Below are 26,825 nucleotides of genomic sequence, written 5' to 3' on the forward strand. Positions count from 1 at the left end.
CCTTTAATCTGACATTTAAGAGACCAAACAATTAAACCTGCAAAGATTATTGGGAGAAACGTCCATAATAGACTGAATGTTTATTGAATGTTTACTCCTGTTGCTGCGGGAGAATAAAATGGAGATCAAATTACTTAGAGGAGATGTCAGATCAATGTTTCCTTCGCTCTGCAGCCTGATGTTGTCTGCACAGCAGAGGCCGGTTAATTGTGGTGGGGCTTTGGGAGAGATGCTCGCCATCTTCAGCCCTCCTCCTCCCAACGTGACCTTTGACTCCGCTCCCAAAGCTGCTGCCTGGATAAAGGCCTCCTGTCGTTTGGGCCTCTGTCAATAAAGTTTTCACGAGTCTTTGTTGTCTTTGTTGCCGCTGTAATTGGACCGTATTGAATCGGAGAGCTGCGGAGGTGGCGCTGGGACAGATTGGCTTCACCTTGGGGCTCCCGACACTCTGAATGCATCCGTCTTGTGGCGCCACTCCACCTCTGACCTGGCCAGAAACGCCGTTCGGCAGAACTCCGCAGCAAGATGGGGTCTTTGTTTGTGCTTCTCAGAAACTTGCAAACATGTTTACACACATGCAAACACGCATGCATGCACTCGTCCGGGATGCGCGGCGGCATAAAGCCGGGATCATGGCGACAGGGGGTGTTGTGATTCTCTTGTCCTCTTTTGTGCTCCCGTTTGCATATGCAAATCGTATCATTGAGCACAGAGAATGACACAAATCCTCCATGTCTAAATCCTGGAAGAACACCGGCGACGGCTATTTAGTTAACATGATTCATTAAGGTGTTTGACCCAGTTAGATGTTCATTCAGCTAGGAAACGGTCGTTTTTCCCACTTCTTTCATAGCCTGAAATCTCAAGATTTTTTAACTGTGTATTTTTATGATAACTTTCAGAGGTTAATCTTCTTTTCTCACATTTGTGTGTTTGGGTGCCTGGTGTGATGGTGCACATAGACGTCCACAACCCACCATTAGCAGGGGACATGTGCTCAACACGAGTTGCTAGAATTTAAATTCCACCATAATAACTTCTTTTCATTTGTTTGTTCCAAACTGGACCTCTTTAGTGAGAATCTTCCAAGATGTATTTGTTTTTAAAGCTTGTGTTGCTGGCTGCGTTCACAGACTCCTCTGGTTCCCAACAACCATTGTTGAGTCTGCAATCACGGCAAATCTAAAGAAATCTTTCTTGCTCCTCTTTCAAATGTGAAGTGTGCACATATAAGTTGCTTACATGTTTCTGTGCTTCAGTGTTTTCTTCTCCCCAAACAACAGATTTAACAACAACAGAAATACTAAGCTCTTTTTTCCAGGTTCAGCTGGTAATCAGAGGAAAGACGTTTGACAATTGTGGGAGCAACGTCAGAGGTTTCGTGGGCTCCAGAAGGCATAAGGCCACCATCATCCCCAGTTTATCAGGGACAGAGTGTCACACCACTTCTGACAGGAAGCAGTCAGTGACCTTTAAGCTGGAAATGCGTGGCTGTTGAGGCAGCTCCGCTGTCTTTTTCCATCAGATCTGAGGGGGGGTGTGGCATAGACACATCGTTTACTCGAGGTGAGTATGAAATGCCAGTCTGTCAGCTCTCGTCTGAGCTGTGCTGTGCGATGTGCTAAGAAGAGCAAACTACGCTGCAATCGGCCCATCGAGACAGGTTAACCTTCGCTGCCTGATTCAAATGCAGGAATTAAATGTTTCCAGGTAAATAAAACCCTCCGTATAGGCAGTGTGTGGCTAAGCCCGCTAAAACTACAATATTCTACTGTTTTGAAGAGTCTAATTGATGCTAAGCTACAGCTAAACACCAGAAAACTGGTAATTACAAAAATGGAACCCCCTAATTAAACAAATATCAAAGGATTAATTATTTTCCAGGCTAGCCCTGGTCTCAGGAGGAATGGTAGTCAGAAACCAGCCCCACAGCAGAACATCGCAGGTTAACTCGCGTGACGTTTCTCCTCCTGCTGTTGGAATAGCAGACTGCAAAATGACAAATAGGACCATTCTGCCATTAATATATGTATGAGTGAAGCTTTACGACATTCAGCTGACATGAGCAAACATCCTCAGCACCTTTATTACAATGCACCCCCTCCCCTGTCTTATATGGGCCCTGACTATGATGCGAGATTTAATATAAAAAACACAAGACGCGACATCTTCAATAAAGGGAATACGGCTTTTATTTTATGTTTCAGATGCTATAATATGTAAGGCACTACACCACCCTAGGCAGAAATGTAATTTTACTGTCTACCACCATTAAATAATTCACATCCAACACTCCAATTCACTAGTGGTTAGTTGATGTGTGAGTGGTTTCTAGATGTGCCGATGATAAAATGCACAAAACAACCATGGGCTATTAGCTGCAGCTATTAGCTGCACTGCTAACGCTGGAGCAGAAAGAACAACAGCCATGCACCGGGCTGCACACATGAGTCGCAGTACATATGTCAATTTTTTCACCGATGCTCATTAATGCTGATTAAAATGTAATATGGCAAATTTTGTCTGTTTGTTCTCTGTTGTGTAACAAGCATAACAGAGCCAGAAGGCCACTTGTTACATTAAAAAAGAAGAACAGCTTTGTACCATAACTGTTTTGTGTCCACACAAACTATACTAAAAAAATAGTATCAACATTGTAAATGTTTTCACAGAAAATAAATAGGTTAACAGAATTAGCTTTGATGAAAAATGCACGTGTTTGACGTTCAAACAGCACAATGCAAAAGTGCCCAAATTCAACGCTCATAATGACAAATAAAATGCAAAAAGGTGTACACGACATCGATAAAGATGCTCTCTCGTCCAAGCTAGATGAGCTAATCCATGATTTAGTCCAGGTTATTTTAGCATCTGTCCATGAACCCTGGGGTTTGGTCCAACGCATATGTTTTAAAATGACCAGATTTTTTAAAAGTTACAAGTGAGCGAATGCTGAGGTCAGCAACTTCTAAGATAGAAAATCAAGGTCACTTTGCCTCATAATGTTCTCTCCTTTCCAGAGGGAGAAATCGTCAGAGTGGTCATGTGGTTTGAAATATGAGCGCAAACCTGCCGTATTTGCAATGTAAAATCTAAATAGTGGCTTGATTTCAGATGCTCTTGTGTTTATATGGATCTAATGAATCATCACTTCATCTTCTCCAGGCCTTGCTGGCAGTAGTGCATCGACAGAAAGTGGCTGAGAGCGAGACTGTTTCAGTTCTGGATTTAAGTCCACTCCTGGGCAAATTCCGCTTAGAATTTGCTGAGTGAAGGCAACGCCCCCGCCTTCACCAGCACGGCGGAGAGCAGGTCTGCGGGTCCAGAGGGGTGAGGCACGGTGGTCACCGAGGGATCCCCGCACTTATTCTCAGAGTTGATGGGTGTGGGAACCTTCCCCCTGTTCCCGGTGCCGCTGCCCCCTCCGCCAAAACTGGACCTGCTGTTCTCGGCCGTGGGGATGACAGTGCCCAGGTGAGGGTTCCCCACCACGGTTGTCCCAGTGGGCTCCAAACCGCTCTGGCAGCAGCACAACAACCGGAAAAACGCAGCTCTCATCTCTCTGCTCGACAGGGTGTAGATCAGAGGGTTGAGAGCGGAGTTGAGCACAGCCAGGGCGATGAACCACTCCACCTGGTAGAGCACCGGGCACCGCTGGGGGCTGCACCCGACGTCCAGCAGCAGCAGAAAGAAGAGGGGCGTCCAGCACATCACGAACACTCCCAGCACGATAACGACCGTCCGCAGCAGGGCCAGCGAGCGCTCCGAGGGCCGGCTGCTCACCCTGCGGCCGCTCGACGTCACCAAGCGGTATATCCTGATGTAGAGGATGATGATGGCCACCAACAGCACGCTGAACACACTGATGCAGAAGGCCACGTAGCTCTTGGCATAGAGAGGGAGCACAGTGGAACAGGAGGACATGTTATTCAAGCAGTTCCATCCCAGGCTGGGCAGGGCGCTCATCAGCACTGACACCAGCCAACAGGCCCCCAGAAGTCCCAGGAGCCTCCCCCGGCCGGCTGTCTCGCACGGACGCAAGCGCACCATGGTCATGTGTCGCTCTATCCCAATGGCCAGGAGGCTGAAGGTGGAGGCGCTGAGGGCCACGAACATGCTCCCTTCTCTGGCCAGCCACTGCACAGGCGTCAGGAAGAAGGTCCTGCGCCCGGAGGTGAAGTTGTTCACAATGTAGGCCACACCGGCCAGCAGGTCTGACAGCGCCAGGTTCCCAATGAGGAAGTACATGCGGCTGTGGAAGCGCTTGTTCTTCCAGAGGGCCAGGAGGACCATGACGTTCTCCAGAACGATCAGCACGCAGATGAAGAGCAGCACCACCGTCTTACTGACGTCATTGCTGCGGGGGCGATCCCACTTCCCGGAGTGGTTGTAGTGTTTGACGATGATCAGGTTCATGCCTTCCTCCAGCTCGTTCCCCATCCTTTTTTTGCCCCCCTTCACAACCTACTTCGGTTAGACAGCAGAGGGCGCCAAAGCACTGGACACAGGAGGGAAGCTCAACCAGGGAGGGTCACAGCTGGCATCTTAAAGCTTTCCAAACTGACCTGCCAGACAAATGGAGGAGACTGAACTTCATCTTAGACAACTATCAAGAGTTAAACAGTATCTCACAGAACAGGCGGTACACATGATTCCGACCAGCGCAACGTTTAAAGGCAAAGATAAATACATTCAACTGATAACATATAAAAGGGAGCAGGGTAGCTGGAAGCAGTTAAAGTGACACCCGTTAAATACATTATGTCATAAAACTAGATGTAAACAAACAATGAACCTTGACAAGTTCCTCTTGTGCTGTTGTGTTACTCCAATACACCAAACCGTGTGCAGATGTGTATCTGTGCCGTGTTTCAGCTTATATTCTAAAGTTCTATTAACTAACTCTAAAGTTATTAACTTATTCCTTATTTCTCTGAACTATTAGTTACCGTCGGGTTTATAAAGGTATAAGAACCATGTTCTCATCATCGTGGAACAGTAAAACAGTCTCCAACACTGAGCTTTTGTACCTGGTTGAGCTACTGGTCCCACATCCCGCCGGAGACTAACGGACCTCGATCTCCTCCCGTGCGTAAAGACGCGCCTCAGAAACGGACACAACCGATCCGCCACTTCTGACGCGACCGAAGACAGAAGTCTGAGTATCCTCCGCGTCGCCGGGAAAGTTTCAAACTCTTGTGATAAGTCCTGTTTTGCTGGGCTGCGTCCTGGAATTCTCGGCGCACTCTCCGCTCGGTGTGAACCGTCTCCAGCTGTGGCCGAACTGCTCTCAGCCCTCCACGCCGGCGGGGCGGGATCTTCCCTCATTCTCTCCATGAAGTCCTTCCATTAGTAATGAGTGAAGGCAGAGGTCAAAGCCACACGCTAGATGAACAGAGGCTGCACAGACACCTCGTCTCAGAACTAAACTGAAACCGGTGCTCAGTTTGATCCGCTTTGGTGAAACTCGGTTTAGAGTTTGAAAGCTCTAATTAAGCCAAATGTGTGTGATTCTTGAAGTAGCCAATATCAGTAACCCTGATGTTGACTCACAACGCTCACTATTAAAGAGCATAACCGTTTTATTACCACGGAAACTGCAAGGAGGCAAATTCACAAATATTAGATGGAGAATTGTGTACAACGCAAGTCATATGCATAACTGAACTGAGTGTTTAGAGCATTTATACTCACAATAGTGTTCGATAGTTTTTAAATAAATGCTACAACAAAGAGTTTTGACAATACTTGTGAATGCAGAGCTCTCCCATCAATGTCTCCACGGCTGGGTCCATGTTTATGCCGCTAGATTTAGCTGAAGCTTCAAACACACAGCAGTACATGAACCCAGCAGACCAATTTCTGCAGCTGCTACATCACACCAGTGTGTAGCTAGCTTTTTTGGAGATGCATATTGGTCAATGGCAAAAAGCGCCCTATTAACCAGCAGGGTCATTTTTGTGGGAAGCTGTGGCCACGCGAGGCAACCCTCATGTTATGTTTGTGTGACTGGTGCATATTTTTAAAATGACGATTCATTCGCTCACAGTTCATTTTCAGAAAGATAAACATCTCAAGCACTGTTAAAAAACAAGCAAATGTGTTTATTTGTCTTTATGTGGAATTTGTTCCATCCACAGAGATGTCAGGAACCAGCCTGTCTGTAATAAATGTGACTGGACAGCCCACTGTTTTATATGCTCAGATAAATGATGATTCAGCCTCTCGGAGTGTGAGATAGGTCAGAGTTTTCCCCTTTGGAACCAACAGAAATGAATTTGGATGGGGGTGGGGGGGGGGGGGGGGGGGTGACACTTCTCCCCTGCATTCTTGTCACGGATAACAAAAAGGAAGACGCGGAAATGGGAGGCTAAATAATGCGCTGAGATGCCGTTTGTGGTTTCATCTGCAGCTCTTCATGCCACGCGGCCTCAGGCATTTCTGAAAATGTCATCAAGTCCATCCAAACCTTTTCTTTTTTTTTAATCCTTCCAGCAGCAGAGAAGATTAGAATGAAACCGCGGAGCACAATTTCTCATCAGCTCTGCCCCAACAAATGAACGCATCCTCCCCCTCTTTGAGCTCTCTTTACATTGTGTTTGGTGGAGGGAAAAAAAAGGCCCGTCCACATTCCAGTTAAATTCCCCAAAGCCACTTTTCCAATGAATGGATTGTGCACTATTGGAGGGAGAGGAATAGGGCCGGTTACACAATGAGGTTCACTACAGTTTCCCCACATGATGGTCAGTGATTTGTGGTTTCACATTCATGAGAGAGCAAGAGAGATGGTCTTCGAATGAGGGAAAGCCGGGAGGAAAGCAACCCAGCACAAAACAACTTGAAGATTTCTAGTTTGTTCACCAATCTAAATACACTTTTACACCTGTTTGTGTTTGTACTCAGTTATCTGCCACAATCTCTCTGCAAACATACTATATTTTGGATTTCTTTTTTTGTGCAACATGGTGGAAATATCATTGTTGAACCAGGGATATCCTGGTTGCACAGGGGTTGAAAAGCTCATCATTTGTTCCATGTCACTCCTCACCCCTCTTCCCCCTCATTTCCTGTCATCTTGCTGTCCTTACCTTGTGTCTTATCACAATAAAGCACGCCATTATCTTTTTGTCTAGCAGTATCACTCTTTTATGTGCGCGATTCACTCAGGTTTGGCTCTGAAGAGTTAATGCTAAAAACAATCTGAACAATGGATTTATGCCAATGGCGTTGTGTCCATAGAAGTCCTTCTGATCTAAAAAGTCCATGCATATGTGATAAAAGGACTGAAGACAGTGTTAGAAATAGCACCATATCTACTTTGTTTTTGACAGTGTGTCTTTGTCCCCCCTCTTTTTTAATGTTTGTTTTTTTGCGCTTTGTTTTACTGGATCTAGGATGCTAAAATAAGATCGAGCAGACCTGGAACTGTGACTATGATGGATGGCAGGATAAGCCAGCAGAGACCGACGCCGTGACAAATGTTGATGAAAAGAAGCAGTGAGGGGAATAGGCAAGAAAGAGCAGGAGACCACTGTCTCTCCCTCTCAAGCACCGCTGATTGTGAGAGGTTACAGGCAGCCTGGCTCTCCCGTCTGCCCGGGCAGATTAATGAATGACCCTCCAGGCTGTTGACTTTACCCTGAGCAGTGAGAGATGTACACACTCCCTGACCACCCTCCAATTTATAACCATATATAAACGCCCTGACGGCCTTGGCGCTGAGTTGCTGCAGGGTGGATACATACATCCTGGATGTTTGGTGCTGTGTTGGAAAAAAGGAAATGTGGTTACAGGTCACAGTGTCATAAAAAGAACATGCCGTTGTTGTCGATTCCTGGAAAAAAACATTGTGTAATAGTGCTGTTGTCTGTGACTGCAGCTGTGTGTGCGGTTCAGTTTGTGTGTGTGTGTGGTCACCGTGTGTGTCCGTGCGTGGGGGCGCTCCGTGATTCAGAACACGCCAGCGTAGGCCGATGGTGAGTTAAATGTCCGGGAATGCAAAGTGCAGTGGGAACGAAGGAGGGCAGCGGTGGAAAAGGGAGGCCTCCGGGGCCGCCACCCGCTGCCCCACACTCCTGCAGTCTACACACCCACTGAGGAGACCTTTGTGGGGGCCAGATGAGAATGTTTGCTCTACGCTCAGCAGTCCGACCGCCTGTTTTTATGACGATCATTAATTAGAGTGATTAGGGTTTATGAGGATGAGAAGTGAGTAACTGCCCCGTCGCCAGCGAGCTGGAGGAGAGAAGAGCCCCTCCACCAATCCTCCCAGGAACTTTTATTATCGGGAGAAAAGAATGAATGGTAATTTGTGCCGTGGGGAAAATCCGTACAAATTGGGCTGGTAATGGGTCGGGGAAAGTCCCGCCCTCGGACCAAAACTGCAACGTCTTTAAGCTTCTTATAACATTTCTTAAGTTTAATTGTTTCCTTTTCTTTCTGTCATTTAAAGTCACTGAGCCTGGATTTGGACGCCCACCCGCTTTTCCTAGTTTATCTTTTATTCCACGTTGAAAGTGAAGCTTTAGAAACCTTTAAAATCCTTTAGATCATTTGACTTTGTTAATATATATACATATTTTGATTATAACTCATTGCTGTTGGTAAAACATATTCTCTTTTTTAGAGACTGTGTAAAATCTGGACTGAGGTCTGTTAAGCCTTGATTTGATTCAGTAAATTGAATGAAGAAAACATGGACAGATTCAGGAACCAGACGCCGTGGATCAAAGATGGAGGCATCTGGTTCAGGTAAACGATGTTCTCCAGGTCGTCTTCTGGCCGCATCTCCACCTAAACTAATCTGCCATATCTAATCAAGGACTTCCTTCATCACGAGCGATCATTAGTAGTGTCGCTGGGGTTCGAGGGCTACACTGTCTGCATGCAGAGCAACCACATCCTCCCTGTCGGAGGTCAGGAGCGGGGGTTCTGTGGGCTGATAGGGTATCTGGGGAAATGGTCCTGGTGGTGGGTTATCAGTGGAGGGCTTCAGCCACAGGGTGACTGCCTGTCTAAAAACCAGTCTCGCTGGTTCTGTCAGATAAACTTTTTATCTGGATCCAGCTTAGTGGGGCAACTTCAAAGGATGCGTCACTCAGATCTGCTTTAATTCGTAGGAAATCAGGACTTTACACAAGTGGCCATCTTTCTTTTCCTTTACTTACCTCAGGGACTTAGAGGCATCTTCAGATCTACGAGAGAGGATCAGCAAGCTCACCCAACTCCAGAAGTCTCGTTTGTGACATCATTTATTTTCTTTTACAACGCGGAACCCTTAAACACAAAGTGGACCTCAGGTCCAGAATATGTCAAAAATAACTCTGACCTCAGTTGTGTAAACAGTCATGCCAGATTTTTTTCTCAGAACGGCCTCTCTCATGTGTGGGAAAGCTTGTCTTAGATTCCTGTTTGTGTGCGTGTCTGTGTGTAGGCACGGTGTGTGTCAGTGCCCATTCCCTCGTGTGTTTGTGTTAGCGTCACTCCTTCACCCTGAAAACGCGACTCTCTGCAAACATTCATCTGTTTGCTGCAGGAATCATGAGTCCTATTTCGGGAAGCTGTTTGCCTTTTGTCCTGTGTGTTTTTCTATAGGAAAAGGTCAGGGTTACATTTCCCCCTGAGATGAGGAGTTATGGGGCTCCACACATGTTTCAGTGACCCCCAGGTTACGGAACATCCACCACCCCCCCAATGCCCACCTCTCCAGCAGTCTGTTGTTCCTCCCCACCCCGAAACTGCAGCTCTCCAAATAAACGCAGTTGGAGCCTGAGAACGAAGGAGCCCATGGACAGAAACAGACCAGGCTCCATCTCCAAATACCACCAGTCCAGACTTAGAACCACTTGAACCTCTCCTGGATGAACCAGAGGGCCGGGCTGTATTTGTGGTGCAGCACAGGTCTGTGCACGTGCATGTTGGAGGCAGCAGGCTGTGTTCTTGGTTTCAGTGGCCAAAAATGGCCTTGTCCCAAAACCCTCACATGTGGTGAGACTTTAATCTTTTCCCACATGTTCCTCTGGATGAATCAACTCGTGAGGCAAATTTGTTCCTGTTTTCATCTGTGTATCCAGGTAGGGTTCATGGGGGTGAGGCCCAGACCACCCACTCCTCTGCTACTTCCTGCAGCTTATTTGGGAGAACACCCAGGCATTCTGGGGTTGGATGGGAAACGTAGTCCTTTCAGCATGCCCTGGGTCCAACCCTTAGGTCTCCTCCCAACTGGACATTTAACCCAAATGTTAATGCAGTTACACAAAAATTGGAATAACTGACATGACCTCAACAATTATTTTCAAAAAATGTCTATGCAAAGTTTCTTGGGGACAGAACGTCGCCGATTCGAATCCCTGAACCAGCAGCAAATTTAAGTGGGAAGGTGAAAGCTACCATTACCGAGGGCCTCTGAGAGCCCCCTAATCCTCCAATTGTCTTTGTTCCCTATTTAAGGATTGTTTTGAAATGTACAAAGAAAAAAATCCAAAGCTTTATTGGTATGCCAGCATATCTGTGCGTCCATTCAGAGTATAACCCAGTGAGAACCTGACGGAGCCACTGTATGAATGGGCCATGTTTGTGAATGAAGCGCTGTGTGAATGGCGATCAGTCACCGTCGGACTAACAGCCTCTGTGGCCCGTGTGACACGGCGATTCTCCATATAAAGGAAGGCTTGATAGAGATCTGCAGTGGTAGTAAAGGCTACCACGGTGACCGCTCAACCAGCAACGACGGTAAGACAGGCTGGAAAAAGCTAAAGCTCCCCGGCTCCGGGGACACGCTGAACAAAATAATGGCTGAAAACACACTTCACATCTCATTACACAGGTGACGCTGACAGCTGACCGCAGGCCCGGAGCAGGTCAACGCAACCCAAACAAAGTGCAGCTATCATAGGTGTGACTTCTTCATTTTATTGAGCTTTAATCTCAATAGCATCGTAATGCAGCCCCTTTTATTTTAGGCGGGCCACTGCTGTGGTTACCTCATGGCAAAAAAAGTATTCCTGTACATAGTATTCCTGAAACTTTCCCATCGTGTGCTGGACACATGTTTCTCTGGTGTACCTGACAGCGCCTCCACGGTCCACTTAGGTTTCTAACACCCTCCAACCCTTTGCCCGCGATCACGTCAGCACGCTCGCCACTCCACATGTGTCGCTGTGGGCGCCGCGCGGTGTGCTGCAGCTGTGCAGGGGCCGCCACCACGCCCCAGCTGAGGACGAGAAAAGGATGACTGTAATGGTCAATGCTTGTTTATTGATGGAGGGCAAAGTGAACAAGAGGTGAAAAAAGGTGGATGGTGGGGGAGGTGCGGGTGAGGGTTAGACAGAGAGAATTCAGCGGGAAAATAAACAGAGGGCTGCAAAGAGAAGAGCCAACAAGGATACGTCAGATGCGTCTGGGGTTTATGTGCCCGCTGTACAAACATGAAAGAGTTTACAGTTTCCTGAAGGAATCCTTTCCAATGGTTCAGCCTCGAGATTAAACTGCTACAGACTGTTTTAAACTTGTCTTTGGACCGGCAGAATCTGACCGATTAGACTACTGAAGCAGGAAAATGGACATTTGTCCCCACTATTTTGACTAAAAAGGATGTCAAGCGTTACCATGTAGACCCAGACCCAGTTCTGGATTGGCTTGTGGAGATGTTTGGAAAATGACAAATGAAGCCTAATCTTGTACGTTTGCGTGTTTGGCTTGGTGCGTAAGGACATTTTCCAGCACGCTCAGGTTTTGGAGCCAACTCTTTTCAAGTGTGTCGGGATGGAGTGAATTACGAGGTATCGCAATTTGCACATTTTTAAGGCTTATTAGACCTAAGGATTCTCTGTCTCACCATTGTTTTCCATCGACACAGACCAAAAGATAAAGACATGACCTCAGAGTGTGCTGCCAGCGCCGTCGCCTCAGAGGCACTTGGCATTCCCGCTGCCTTGGAAAACCCTGGAAAATGGCCCTCAATGGTTGAAAGAGAAACAAGCCTATACGGGACATTAGCAATCACATCTGAGGCGGATGATAGCGCTCGAACAGGAAACTTGATTTGGTTTCTGTTTACTGGAATTGTTACAATGCACTTCAGCTACGCAGTCTGGCCTCCTGAGTGCGTAAGAGGAAACAGGGGTTACAGGATAGAGCGCGCACGAGTCAGCTGGGCTCCGGCCGTAAAAGTAAACGCGCGTTGAAGGCGGCGACGGTTGACCAGTGATGTCATATTTCAAGTTCATATCCAACCCGTGCTTCAGAGGCAGACGAGGGCTGGTTATGACCACAGGTTAACGTTGGACTCAGACAATAGTGCAGTTGTGTGCCGCATCTATGGCACATGTGTGCACACGCAGCCGTGAGCCCAGGGCGTGAAAGGCCCGTGTGTCTGGGCGTCGCTGATTTAATGACACCACTTACTGCCCCGATTCACACACAGGTTCTTGTGCATATTTGGGAGAGGAAAAAAACCACGCAACATCAGAGGGGATCGAACCAACAGAGAATCGGTTGTGTCAGTTGGGTCAGCGGGGGACACGCTTAGGTATCCGTGTTTGATGATTCCTCCTAGTCCCGAAAGCCCCCCCCCCACACACACACACTTTTTAAAAAATGAATTTGATGGATCTCATGCTTGCGAGTGGACTAAATTAGGGCCAAAAATGGTAAATGTCAGTAACAGAGTGAGGGGGGAGGGGGGGGGGGGGGAGGTGGGGAGAGGCTGAAACAGGACAGGGCAGAGCCACTCACGTCTTTCCACTCCTGTGTTTTCAGTCCTGCTCGTTGCCTCTCAGAGGAAATGCCCTCCAAATTTTTCCATGAAATTTCCTTTCTTTTCCGGTGCAAAAGACTATTAATAAAACCAGCCTCCACTGCGTCACACCCCCCCCCCCAACACCCTAAACTGCGTCACCCCCCCCCCAAACACACCCCCACCACCCTCATCTTTACAACACCATCACCAATATAAAGAATTAATGAAACACCTCACTTCTCCTCTGCAACAGGAAATGTGTTTGGCCACGCCTTTTTGTAGGTGTAACGTCATCTTTACATTAAAACCCTGCTTGAAAAACACACACTCTCACACATACAGACACACACACACACACACTCACTCCTGGTTCAGATCTCACACTCCCTACAGCCTTGCTTGGCATGTTGTATTAATTGTTCAGGTACGCGTGCATAGCAACACAATACAAGGAAACAAACGTCTCCCGAGCCCGGTGATATCACTTCTGAATATAATCATTGTTGCCTGAATTATTGGTCACCATATAAGACTTCCAGGGCTGCTTCTTCTGAGGGGGACAGATCTCATCAGACCATCAGCAAAAATATGTTCTTATCTCCTGCAGATAAGTAAGGGGTCACTGGGAGACCTCTCAACCCAGCCTATTCACTGCTCTACTCGGAAAAGCGGATATTTCGGAGTCCAAGATGAAATGTGAAGTAAAACACAGCTCAGAGGAAGCGTGCTGCCAGCTGCGTGACCTCCTGTGCTCTGCTGTCTCCTGCAGCATGTTGGTTTAGCGGGGACTCTGAATAGAAGCCCTAAATCCCAGTTAATCTGCCACAGCGCTGGGAGAACTGGGCACTCCGCAGCCTCGCTATCTGTTGATCAGCTTTGTGCTGCTCTGCTGCGGCCGGCCCCGCCGAGACGCAAACATCCTGTTTAGAGAGGGAGTGGGAAAGAAAAGGGGACGACGGTGAAGCTCGTCAGTAAGGGAGGCTGGCTGCGGCGTCTGTGAGAAAATCCACGCAGCCGTCACAGGTACATGTGTTTCTAAATGTGTAACAGCATTTCTGTCAAGGCAACAGTGGTTAACCGTCATGCACTCAGAAGCCCAGAGGAAGAGCTGAAGGAGCCCTGGTTCTGCTCCCCTAAATCAGCCATTTCTCCACCAGACGAGCATAAAAGGCCGATTTGCTGTTAAAGTACTCTTGGTTTTGTGGTCTGTGTCGGTTGAGAGCACCGAGACTACTCAAGTAAGAGTATTTGTTGTTGCCCTTGGGGAGTCTTCAGCGGATGGGTCAACCCACGCACAGGACAGCATCGCCCCCTAGTGAACAGTAGTTCCACAGTAAGTAGATTAAAGGAGGAAGCCTAATGATGGAATTAGAGGTCACAAAAAAAAGCCCTTATGAAACATGTTGATTTGTTCTTAAAACGAATTATGGATACTAATGAATTTGCTGACTAGAAAAATCACACGTGACCGGTATCGAAACAATGCCTAAAAGCTAACACAGCAAAGGAAACAAGATAAGCCGGGAGGTAAAGGGTCGAATACATTCATGGGGCAGGTTGAAGAATGCTCGTGTGGTTGGCTGATGCACGTTGGCTGATGCACGTTCATGAGGATTTCTTTAACCAGCAGCGCAGCATGATGATGACCTGTGGTTACACAGGATGACATCCACAAGGACTGGATGACCAGAGGGTGATTTAACCACCAGTCCCGCCTGTTAACACTGGTTTTTGGGAGATTTATGTGCAGCAGAACAGTTTCAAACTGGGTTTTTACCAGTGAAATCTACTAATTTTTCTTCTCTCGCACTGAGCCTGGACAAAATGGGCAAATGTCTGTTCCGTGCTCCCTGGCGGCCATACCGCCGTGTTTTGGTGTTGACTAATAAGGCTTTCATTCTCATACTCAGGAAGTAACCTGAGGAATGAGGAAATTCCACGACCCCTTCCTTCCATTCTTTCAGTTTCAGTGTGTCAAATAACAAACTGCTTTCCTCAGAGTATATTTCCGCCCTCTGAGTCACTATGACGTAGCAGCTCACGCTTGATGAAACTGATTCCTTTTGTGTTGGACATGTCCAGCGGCAGCGGAGCGTCGTTCAGGAATCCTATTGTCCTCTTCAGCATCAGTGTGGAACTAAATGCGTAATTTCTGTAAATATGGTGGTTAAAAGGACCTGATGACATCAAGTTTGTGGCTGAATCTTGTGACATCACAGTGGTGACTCGTGGATTTCAGCAGGAGACGGGAAGTTGGATCCAGGAAATGGACAAATTTCCCAATATGACCGGAAATCCACCAGGTCAGAGAGCCAGGCCTGGGACCTATATAAATCTAATATAAGAATAGATTTTCTTATATATTATTAATTCAATTGATGTTAACGCTGTACTTTAATGTTTTGGGGTTTGTTTTTTTTTAAAAAAAACAAAAAAAACCATCAGACCTTCACACAATAAATGACCTTCATTACAATAAATAACAAAAATGTTCAATTAAAAATTGTAGACAGAATATATTGTATTTAAGAAGTTCTTATGGTAAATTTTTCATCAGGACACAATGATATTTTTGCATTTTTGGCTGTTAAGAACATTTCCTATTGCCAGTCATCAGTTGATTAAGTCAGAGAATACAGTCTGAAAAATGTCGATGTAAAAAATTTTAACAAAGCAAAATCTAAACTTTAATCAGAATATGGTTCTCTGAACTCCGGGCTATGATGGGTCATGGCCCTGTTCAATCAAGTGTACGCCTGTAGCGCACCCTGTAGACCAAAGTCTTAACTGCACCCATTAATAATTCTGGTCAAAAATATTAAATCATCTCACTTAAGAGTAAAACAGTAAAGTTCTTAAGTAAAGTTCTTAAATCGGAGGAAATTTTGATTCTTAAATACATATATAAAAAAACAAGAAACCAGGAAGCAAACCAAGTTCAAGCCAGCAGAGTACCACATTGATGCATATAAATGTGTTTTAATTAAGAGAATAGATATTATAGAAGAACAAAAGGATGAATTTTAAATTTCTGAAGTAATGCCTGCTTTTCAGGGACTGGCAGAGAAAGTGACCCTGTATCAGAGTGGGTAAGAATACAGATGTGTGTGTGTGTGTGTGTGTCAACCCCTTCACATCAGTAGGTGTGTGTTAACGGATTTCTGCTGGAGGACACATTGGCTGTTTTTTCACTTAAAAATGTGTTTGCACAAAAAGTGATTGATTAAGGTGCCCCTGAGATGGAAAACAACCAAATCTTCCCGTCATAAAAGATGTCGGATTATTGTCAGACTTCTTTAGTGAAGGTTACAGTTTATGTAAAAACAGCAGTCACTGAAGCATCAACGGTAATCAAAGATAATTTAATGCGTTAACAGGAGATTAAAGTAGTTTTACCACGAAGGTCGTGATGAAGTAGGACATGATTGATTCAGCACCAGGAATGTTGTATAAACAGCCAGTCTCTGTGTCCCAACATACGGGACAGTCGCATCACCCGACTGGAGCCAACACGTCCATCCGCTCCGGACATGTTCAGCTGTCTGCAGGTCCTGAAATGTTCTGAGGCCCTTTTCACCTCTTGTTTTCACTGAGTGTTCTGGACAATGAGCCTCACCATGAATCTAAACTTCCACACAGTTTCTCCCCAAGTGTAATCGAGCTAAATTCCCATATTTCCCCCCTCATCCTCACCCCTCAGAAGCAGAGAGAACAATCCCAACCCAATATATCATATGACACTCAGCCCTCAAACACATTATGGAACACTTTTATATGTCTTAATCCTTAGATTCTATTTTTATTGTTTGTATGTGTGTGTGTGATGAAGCTGAATGGTCTTATTCATGTCACAAGACGGCTTTTATTGCGTGTGTTAAATTCAATAACATTGAAGGCTTCTTCGTTGCAAATCCGTATTCTCTTTCTGCTAGATCATATGTTAATGGTAGCCTCGTCGCTGCATCCAGCACTACACATTTACAATCTTCTTTCCTCTCTAGGAACGCTTAAAACACAACACAGATTAGGAAAAATAGAGCCCACATATATTTAATAAAGAAACGGACAGCAGTCCCTGCTTGTAAAAGTACAATAAAAAGCCTTTAAGGGGGGTAATTAAAGGAAAGAAAAGTCTCTCTGGGCTTGTTGAACACAAAATATATACAAGGTTTTTTGTTTTACTGAGTTTAATGCCTCATTTGGAAGACCACATCACCCCATCAAAGCAGAACACAGGTGCAGAACCCATGAGTTTGCATTTGTTCACAGGACATTTTCTCCACACTAAAAGTGGAACCAGCCAGAAAGGAGCAGTCAGCCAGGCTAACGGAACCCTTTGTTTCTGCTTGTGTGAATTAGCCTTTTGTTGAGCACAAACCCACTTCTTTTGACTCGTCGTGACTAAGATGATGTGGACGAGCTGAATTTGATACAGGCCTGGTCTGTTTTACTGTTTTACGGACCTTCAAGTGGCTGATGATCTTTATTATTACTTTTTAAGTTTACTTACCACGAGAGCTAAAAAAGAACAAAACCCAACAAATGTATATTTATAATTTGCTCTCATTAAACACAGTGGGTTAAAATTCATTGCCGAATAATCTCTCTCTCTTCCAATGGCCAGAATATGTCTGAACAAGTCATCATGTGATGATGACTTGTGGTCAGGCAATATGACCTGACCACATATGCTGCAGACACACATGCATAACACTGGCTTCTCTATCTGGGCAGTGCTGACAGCCGACAACAGAACCATATAGCTTTATCTGTTTGGACCACGTCCTCCCCCCTCCCACATTCACACCTTCTGCACAAAGTCCACAACTCACAACCTCCAACATGCCAGTTCAGCAACACTTGCAGGGTAAAAATGTATAAGCACTGACATGTAAAAAAAAGAAAGAAAGAAAGAAAGAAAGAAAGAAAGAAAAAGAAAGTGAAGGGAAGAATAATAGTGTTTTTAAAAAGTTTGAAGTTCCAACTTCTTCATAACTGGTTTTAGAAATACAGAAACGGGAGCTTGATTTAATAACTGATTATAGCCTAATAACAATGACCGTGTAAGCGCAGGGCCAAAACAGCAGAATTCTTCTTAAATGAGCCGGGCAGATCGAACTGGGGCTCTGCACGTTTGCGGTAATAAACGGAGCTGCTGTGCAGAAGAGCAGCTCTACAACATCCGGGCAACAGTCCGCTTGCGCAGAAACGGAATGGCGGAGGTAAGTGTGCGAAAACGAGGAAGGTAACGACCCGAAATGTTGTAGAAACTGGGCCCGGTTCCTGACTTGCGGCACTTCGCGTGCCGACACGCGGCCGCCGGCGGCTCCTCCGGCCGGCGAACGGCGGCTGAAGTCGGGCTAAGGCGAGCTTTGGAGGCGGAAAGCGGGGGCAGAAAGGCAGCCTGGGCTCTCCGGCGTATCGCCCGTCTCCGCGTTCTCGGCTTTTAAAGAGCCTGCTGTCGTGATAGTAAAGCCGGGGAAACAATAGGAGCCCGGCCCGTCTCTCGACACGGTGGTGCTGAAGTATTTCAGGTGCGCCCCGCTGAGGGGGGAGGAAAAGTTGGGAGGGATGTCACGACTCGGCGGCGGCCAAACTCCGCTCGGCTCTTTCGAAAGGAGGAGAACTAGTTTATTTCCTTCTTGTGCGAGAGGAAGACACGTTCAGCACCAAGTCACAGGAAAGCGCCCCTGGTCAGACAGACAGACAGCGCCCGGTGGGCTGCGAGGACCCCTCTCTGGCCGCCCCCTTTCCACTTTTGCAGCAGGGTCGCCGAGGAATGGCAGGAATTTGTGATGTTGTGGAATTATCTGTGTGCTTTTTGCTGTGTGTGACTCGGCCGGGATGGTTCACACCCACCTTCTGCCTGACCTCCACCCTTGTAGAAGTTTTTTCCACCTCTCCATTGGACTCACAGAGGGCCTTGGCTCGCCAAAGCCGCTGGCATTTAGCTTATATGAACAAACAAACAACAACAAAAACTTATTTAGTTCCTGAATTGTTCTGCAAAAAGTGTCGTTTTTAAACGGGGTTGCTGGATTGAGTCCGGTGCTTTGCGCTATCGTTTGAGCCTTTTCTTCAGAGGTCGGGCTGATGTCTAATTGGACCAGGCGGGTTGGCCATTACTTGGTGCTGCTGCCGCGTGACCCGAACTGCTGAGATAGAGGAGAACTTTGCAGGACCTTCTCCCTTTTGCTAAAACACCGGCTGTCTGTTCACACCGTCTCTTTCTTCAGAATCAGGTCTTAAGTCCGGTTTTGTCTCACATATACGGGCACAATTCTGGGCCACCTGTGGTGGCCAGCTATATCCTGATTGGAACAATTTGGGCTCTCATTAGGCCTCTGTGAGAGGCTGCCGGTACAGGAGAGCTATCCTGCCAGGTTTTAATGCACTCCATATGCTTCGGGGGGGGTTCTGTACCACCGGTAATAATGTGTGTTTGTGTTTAGGTGGAGAAACTATGCTGGAACACAAGCGTGGTGGTTGTGGTCTAGTGGAGAGTGGATGCGGTACAGAGATGAAGACCCTCAGCTGGAGTCACAGGAGCAGTCCACACAGGAACTGGAGGAGAACTTTCTCCTTATGAAGATGGCAGCAGGGCCCCACACTGTACGTCCAGGTTCTCCCATGAATTATTACTGTTCCCGTTAAAGAGGTAGATCCTGCTAACTTGCTTAGCAGCAGATGAGGGAAAAGAGTGTTTGAGTAGATATCAGCAACAGGTGATACCAGGACAGTGCAGGTGGGTTTCCTGTTCAACGAAAGAGTCCAACACAACAGTTGTTTTAGATCAGAGCTCAAATTCATTTAGGATCCGGTGACCCAGCTCTACCTCTTCTTGAGGCCTCTTCAGGAAGCCTAGAAACCTGGAAGCCTGGCTGGGCCTGAAGCTGTAAGAGTGCAGTTGGTCGAAATAATATTTTTCTGAATGGATTTTTTTCCCAGTACGATCGAACTGTAATCCTGAGTCTTGGGACACAGCAGCTGACTCCGGCACCTTAAATTTAAGGTGTGACGGGTGTTTGACGTGCGTGTGTGTCCCATTAGTTTCATAGTAATGTCTCGGAGGCCGGTCCAGGGCAGCCAGGGGGCTGGACGAGGGTCTGATTTTAGACATTCCTGATATGTCACATTTACCTTCACGAGGCTGCGGTATCCTTTAGTCTGGGTTGACAATATGTCCAAGTGAGGGGTGATTGTTAAGACTGTACTGACCTTGACCTTTGACCCCTGACATTTTTGATATTTTGGGGATCTTTCACCCGCTGGTCTTAGTTGTTAACACATTACCCGATCAGTTTCTTCTCCAAGGGGATTGGTATTGGGCTGTAATCCAGGGGTCCCCGTTACTGGAGACAGATGTCTGTCCGTCCAGAAGCAGACGTAGAAGAGGGAAAAGCATCTCTTTCTTGCCTTCACCTGTCCAGTTTAGTGGAGTAGAGCGTTGATCGGTTATGACCAGCTTATTGATTACCGTAAACGTTTGCCAGAATTAAATCACGCTGCTCCATCATGCCTCCTTGGAGGACAATTGATTAGAAAGAAAACAAGTGCTAGCGTTGCCATGTGTCAGGAAAGCTTTTCAGAGCAGATTTCTCTGGGTTGGAGCTCCAAAGATCCAAAGAAGGAGACATTTAACATTGGTCTGTTGTGTTTTGTATGAAGTTGTTTGGTTTAGAAAAGGTTTAAGATGCCACAAAAAGGCCTATTTAGGCAAAAGGGGGAAGTTGAGAGCGCTGATCTTTCAGATGTGAGCTGGTCTTCTCTGGTCTTCCTCCATCGCCCTCTAGGCCGGTGAGCTTTCTTTGGAGGAGATGCTGGCCCTGTACAGCTACACGGGGCCCGGTTCAGAGAAGGACGCCGGCCGCATGGCTGCCGACCTGCCGAACATGACACTGGACAAGGTGAGATCCACCGCGATGACACAGACGTCTCACGAGGATTCTGTTCATTGGCTGACTTGCTGTGCTGTGCTTCTAGGATCAGATGTCTGAGGATCTGTTTGCTGGGCAGGAGGAAGAGGACTCATCTGTGGATGATCTGACCCCCTCAGTCACATCAAATGGTTCTGATGTGCTCCAGCACCCCCCCAGTACGGCTGCACCCTCACCCTGTTAATGGCATTAGCTGCTTCATTTGTTTTTTATCACATCTTTGTTGGGATACTGCTTCATTAATCAGAGCTGATAAAACCTTATGAGACTTCCAGCTATCGACGTGGAACAGGTCACTCCTGGTGGTGTAGACCCCCCCCTGTCAGTTTCTCTGGGAGGGTGTCGTTGTATGTGTAGCTCCAACAGCGCTCAATCCCTGGAAAGTAGAGCAGAAATCAGGAGGTGGGTCAGGACTCAAAGAGAGCTGGGCGAGGACGTAGACAGGAGGCGGACCAGTGTCTTCTCCTGAGAGAGGAGAAACTGGCAGAGCTGTGCAATTCTCCATCAGGCTACAGTTTGTTTTTTTTGTTTGTTTTACTATTCCCTACTAAACTGTCAGAAACAGCCATCAGGAGGGTGGGGTGAAATCACACATCCTTCAGGTGGACCTCGCGGCCCAGCACCACGCAGCTCGATGAAGCTGTGGAACAAAAGGTCCAGTTGGACCAGTGAGTTACTGGTGCTGTGTAGGTTTTCTTATACTATGGGGAGGACCAGTCCATCAGGAGTGGCTGCAGGCCTCCGTGAGCCACAACACCAGTTGCTGCGATGGTGTTCACATATTAGCTCTGATCGGAGATCGGCAGTTTTAGCATTTTGTTGTCGAGCCACAATTTCATCAGTAGATTTTCTATTTTCTATTTTCTATTTATCTGTTCCTCCTAATCTTCGTCCCCCAGGTGAAAAAGACAAAGACACAGGCACGGGCAGCTCGTCAGACGAGGACTCGGATGATGCCTGCTCCCCCTCCAATGAAGAGCACAAGGTAGGATGGTAAAAATATTGTAGGGACAGTAAAATGACCCCATACACGTGACATGTCATTTTATTTTCATGTCAACTTCAGAGTCCAGAAACAATCTGTTTTTACACTCACTTTCGTTTTGCTTTTTTTAAATTTTTTTTAAAGGAGATCATGGTTGGCTCAAAGTATCAAGCGAAGATCCCTCCACTGGGTTCCTACATCTATCAGGAGAGAGGTAAGAGACTTCAAGGTTCAACGTCTTCATGGCATTTCTGCTGGTCTCTTTCTCTTTGTTCTTCTAGACTTCTGCTTTGAAGACCAACTGCTGTGGAGGCCTGGTGTCCTGCCAGGAAAAGAAGTGGAAGAGTTCCTGCTTTACGTGCAGAAACAGTGTGACCAGCAGGGGGCGGCAGGCACACAAACACCGGGGGACGCTGTACGAGACAATGAACAGGTACGGAGACGACTAGTTAAATGAAGCCTGTGTGAGTCACGGTAAACTGATGCCAACAGGTTAGTTAGACTGACTGTCGTCCAGTTCATTGATGCCTGAAGCACTCTGAAGACAGGCGGACAGTTTTAGACCTGTGCAGTAGAATCACTTCTCTGCAAATATTGACAGTGTCGCCAAAGACACTAATATGATATCAGACTGATATCAGCGTAAATAGACTAGTCTGGTAACAACAAAACGCAGCCAATGACCCTGCTATTCTGAGCATGAAGGGCAGTGGAAGCCTCACTTTTAATCCTCCTTTTATCCTCAGGCACTGTATGAACTGGTGAAATGCAACTTTAATGCAGAAGAAGCTCTGAGACGATTGCGCTTCAATGTGAAAGTGTTTAGCGGTGAGAGTCTTTCTGTCTATATTTACTCATCCCCATCTAACGTTCTGTTACAATCCACTAACATTGTGACACTAATGAGTATGAATAAGGTATTTCTGAAATAAAACCATTTAACATTAGTTGATGGTTTATTTTAAAGATCCTCCTCTAAACTGGTCTGTGGGAGTGACGGAACATGACCGAGTCTGTTTAGCTGACTCCAATAACTAGAAATAATGGGATCACTTTATAATGAGATCTGACAAGTTTAGAACTGAAAAGCTTTAAATGTTTCCATCAGTTTATCTACTTCCTTTGGGAGTATGTATATAGTGACACAGGACTTCCTGTTGAACACGGCGATGCCAAGCATTAGCGGTGTGGTAGCTCATAGACCTCCAAAGCAGGCTACACACTGGTGCTCTCCTTTCTTCACACACCACATTTGTTGTCTTTTGTCACCTGCTCCATTTTCTACATTAGTTTTTTTACACATACAGTACTTTGATGTAAAAGATCGAATAATCAGATTAATGAGTAGACAGGCCTGAAGACAGAGTATTGGGAAGAAAGCCAGGTGTGATAATCTGATTTCTCACAACCAGATAACTGCTGTTGTCCAAAAAACGATGGTACATATCACATTATGCTGTTCACACCACCACGTGAATAATCTGATACCTTCATTAATCTGATAATCAGATTTTTATGGCCACGTAAACGGTCTCTCTGTCTGTTCCAGCCTCAACCTTCGACTCATTCTTTTAACTGTGATGCTAAAATACTCTGGTTTTCCTGTCAGATTTGTGTGCTTGGAGTGAGGAAGAGTGCAGGAACTTTGAGCACGGCTATCGAGTTTACGGCAAAAACTTCCACCTCATTCAGGCCAATAAGGTGAGATTCCAGCGCGCCGCTGCGCCGGCGTAGCTTGATTTGATTCGAACCGCCTTCGCAGCAGCTGTCGTATCCCTCCCCGTCAGGTACGCACGCGCTCGGTCGGGGAGTGCGTGGAGTATTACTACATGTGGAAGAAGTCTGAGCGTCACGAGCACTTTACCCTTCAGGCCACCAGGGTGACCAGGAAGAAATTCAGCCTGCAGCCCGGAAACACGTGAGTGTTGCTGAGAGGAGGAATGATCGACACAATCCACCCGCTCAGTGGGCTGATCACCAATATTAGCCTGCTTTACCATAAATCTCTGGATAATTCCATCTGTGGTAGTTTGTTGACCGATAAACTGTTGTGTTGTGTTCAGGGACTATGGCGATCAGTACGGGGAGCTGGGAGAGCTGGATGGAAGTAATAATTCTTCAGACCTGCTGTCTCAGAGTTCGGGGCAGCCGGAGTCACCGTTACCTCCACAGTCGAGCCTGGACCTGGACAGACGAGGTAAACATGGAGCTGTTGGGTGGAACCTTGAAGCAAAAGTTTGTTATAAGGCAGCAGATCTTGTAGTTAACAGTCCCACGTCACATAAAGCCGGTTTTAAGGATACACTGTCGTTCTACATCCAAAGAACATGGCAAAAGAGGCAGTGGGAGCCATTTTTCACTCTTTGTCCCGTATGCAGCCCATTTACACACATCCCATCATGTTTCACACGTGTCAGATTTCATTGTGTCCAGTGAATTGATTTTTTTATTTTTACATTATGTTGTGTTTTGCCTCCTTCATGTTTTATTTTCTCGCTTTATGTATGTATGTATGTATGTATGTATGTATGTATGTATGTATGTTGTGGTGTCTGCTCATGCATGCTTGCATGTGTGCGGGTGCTTGTGTGTGCATGCGCACCTGTTGCCATCCAGAGGAGGAGGGCCGTCCTCGCCGCAGACGAACCCCCCGCTTTCTCTTAAAGCCGTGATCTGGGTCCAGGCAGGCCGCAGGCAGCAGACTGGGCCTGCAGGTAAAGAGGAAGTAGAGTTCACTAATGTGCTCGTTAACAGGAAGTTTGAATTGTGCTTTTTTTAAATTCCACCTACCTTTGATTTTTGTTAAAAACTGTATAGGAAAATTGCAAATTTCAGCTTTTCCTTCTTTGGTATTGAGCCAAAAAGCCTGAACTTTAAATCTTGAAGAGTGTTTTAAGGCTTTTTTTGCTCATGTCTGTGTTGAACTCCTCCACATCTGTCCAGATGGTGAGCTGGCGACCGTGCCATCAGACACATGTGGCGATGGCTGTCCTTTCTCCTTCTCGCCTGTGGACGACCTGCAGGATCCTGGCTCGGACCTGCATTGTCCCTCAGCTCCATTCGAGCTCCAATCTCCGCCCTCCCCTCAGTGCTCCCACTGGACTATCGGGAGTCCGATCCAATCCTGCCACAACAACCACTGTCTTTGCTTCCCGGGCTCCTGCTTCTATCAGCTGGACACGCCTGCTGGACGTTTTGTCCCGGAGCGGCGGGACTGTGGTACGACGGTGGACGCGACCGACTCTCATGAACTACAAGTGGAATTTAGACTGTCTCCACCTGCTTCACCCCCCTCGTCCGCTGTCCTGGCGTCACACTTCCAGGCCTTCGGTGGCCTGACGCAGCCGTCTCCCGTCCAGCACCCCCACTCTGTCACACAATGAAGGAGATGAACGGAACGCTGGTACTCTGGAACCAGGAAAAAGTGCATTTATTTAACTCAATGAAACAGACCTACTTCCTGTGCCGGGGGGGTGGGGCTTGTCCATGTGAAACATTGAACATATGACTGTGACATGTTGATCATGTGTTGCTGCTGTGACCACAACACAAAGCCGGTGCGAGCGGCCAGCAGCCCCTCTTTTTGTCACGAGAGATCGGTGATCGATCTTTATTCTGTTGTTTTTATTTATCAAGATTAAAACGCTCGACTGCAACTCCCCAGCTCTCCAGCACGAGCCGAATGAGGTCCTTTACATGTTCTGTCCACACTTGTGCTGCTGCGAGAGCTGTCTCTGAAGAGCGCGGAGCAGCAGACTGTCCCCCAGCCCCTCACCCCCTCTGTCCTCTGAAGACTGAACGCTCGCTGAGGTTCAATGATGAACTCCCTCTTCATCCTGCTTTCTGATCTCATCCATTAAAAACCTCCCTGATATGCAGATTAAAACATACACGTGTGACAAACGTGTGCTTAAACTCGGGCATCCGTTAGCTTAGCGCAGCCAGTCAGCGAAGGCCTGAACAAAGGTGCCGTGTTGACGATCGTGCGTTGGTCCCAACTGCTTCGTTGAATAATGTCATTTTTCTCTGAACATTCACTTTACAATCTACATCTGATTGACTGTTTTTAACCTCAGTTTGTTGCTACTGTGCCCACAGAGTTTGAAATTAGTGTTATTTATTTTAAAGCTACATTTTGCAAGAGTTTGGCCATAATTGTCTGAAATATCAAAGACGTAGACATCCCTGTGATAAAGGGGATTAATTCTAGTTGGGATGTAGAGGTTTACATGCTGTTAGAATGTTAGAAAATGGAGGAAAGAAATTTCTCTATTCCTCTATTTCTCAGCTAAAAAATAAGATCAAACAGGACTTGAAACATAAAAGCTGAACTTGCTGCCTTGAACGAGTTCCCTCATCTGGTGGTTTTCTGTCAATCCTCAGTGTTTCTGCTGTTAATCACCTGTGTATTTGCTCTTGTGGAGCCTAAGAAATTGTGTCTATTCCCTGTTTCCCCAGTTTGTTGTCCAGTTGGTTCGACATGGCCTTGACCCGGGGTCACGATAAGGTCAGAGCAGACAGTCTGCACAGCTCCAGCAGGTGGTTACCATGTCGACTCATTCGCTTAAACTGGAGCATCGAAACAAATTCAGTGTTAAAACATCAAATTTAGGACTAATTAATTCATAAACATGAAGCCAAAGGTTGCATGTCTGTATGTATTTCTGCCAACTTGTGTTCCTGTAAACACGCGGGTTCTTCCTGTAAAGTCACGACTGGTTCTGCTCAGTCCTGAATCAGCAGACCTCACTTTTACTTTCTGTTTTTAGCAGCGTATTGTACCACTTCTGTTCTGGTTATAAATATATTTTGTAAAAAGATTTATTAAAATGAGCTTGGAAGGAATCCTATTGTTAATGATTATCAAGTAACTAATACCATCATCAGTAAAACAGAAAGGCATATAAAGGAAAGACAAAATTCTTAAGGACATTAAAGATATAAAGATCATTTTTTTATTATACCAAAAGCTTTTGTGCAAATTCTAAGATCATAAAGGAACTGGGGTTGAAAGTTAAGTCCTTTGTTTTTCAGCTGGGAGCTTTCTGGACGTTAAAATTAGATTATCCAGGTGAGGTTCAGAGCTACTGTACAAACGTGTTCATATCTTGTTTGTGCTGCAGTTTTGTTCCTACAGGTTGGTAGCCATTTTAAAACCACTGTT

The 26,825-nt window shown here is 46.4% G+C and overlaps 2 protein-coding genes across 4 annotated transcripts; one reads left to right on the top strand and one right to left on the bottom strand.

Moving 5' to 3' along the window:
• Window positions 1-2,169: 2,169 nt before the first annotated feature.
• Window positions 2,170-5,364, bottom strand: s1pr3a (sphingosine-1-phosphate receptor 3a). Its single transcript, XM_057038936.1, has 2 exons — window positions 5,031-5,364; window positions 2,170-4,565 (listed from the first exon to the last, which is right to left on the bottom strand). Exon 2 carries the CDS (start codon window positions 4,438-4,440, stop codon window positions 3,256-3,258), a length of 1,185 nt encoding a protein of 394 aa, XP_056894916.1. The 5' UTR covers window positions 4,441-4,565; window positions 5,031-5,364; the 3' UTR covers window positions 2,170-3,255.
• Window positions 5,365-17,686: 12,322 nt separating this feature from the next.
• Window positions 17,687-26,506, top strand: mier2 (mesoderm induction early response 1, family member 2). 3 transcript variants are annotated; one of them, XM_057038825.1, is made up of 13 exons: window positions 17,687-17,961; window positions 19,192-19,351; window positions 20,533-20,646; window positions 20,723-20,834; window positions 21,576-21,661; window positions 21,806-21,875; window positions 21,943-22,094; window positions 22,408-22,489; window positions 23,271-23,362; window positions 23,449-23,579; window positions 23,725-23,858; window positions 24,278-24,375; window positions 24,605-24,863. In XM_057038825.1, exons 2-12 carry the CDS (start codon window positions 19,247-19,249, stop codon window positions 24,331-24,333), a joined length of 1,134 nt encoding a protein of 377 aa, XP_056894805.1. In that variant the 5' UTR covers window positions 17,687-17,961; window positions 19,192-19,246; the 3' UTR covers window positions 24,334-24,375; window positions 24,605-24,863. The 3 variants fall into 3 exon arrangements, with proteins under 3 accessions (XP_056894805.1, XP_056894803.1, XP_056894804.1); XM_057038823.1 differs by lacking the exon at window positions 24,278-24,375 and having other exon boundaries at window positions 24,605-26,506; XM_057038824.1 differs by lacking the exons at window positions 17,687-17,961; window positions 24,278-24,375 and adding an exon at window positions 18,123-18,273 and having other exon boundaries at window positions 24,605-26,506.
• The last annotated feature ends 319 nt before the right edge of the window (window positions 26,507-26,825 follow it).

Source organism: Takifugu flavidus, chromosome 7, assembly GCF_003711565.1.
Source record: "Takifugu flavidus isolate HTHZ2018 chromosome 7, ASM371156v2, whole genome shotgun sequence".
NCBI classification, from domain to species: domain Eukaryota; kingdom Metazoa; phylum Chordata; class Actinopteri; order Tetraodontiformes; family Tetraodontidae; genus Takifugu; species Takifugu flavidus.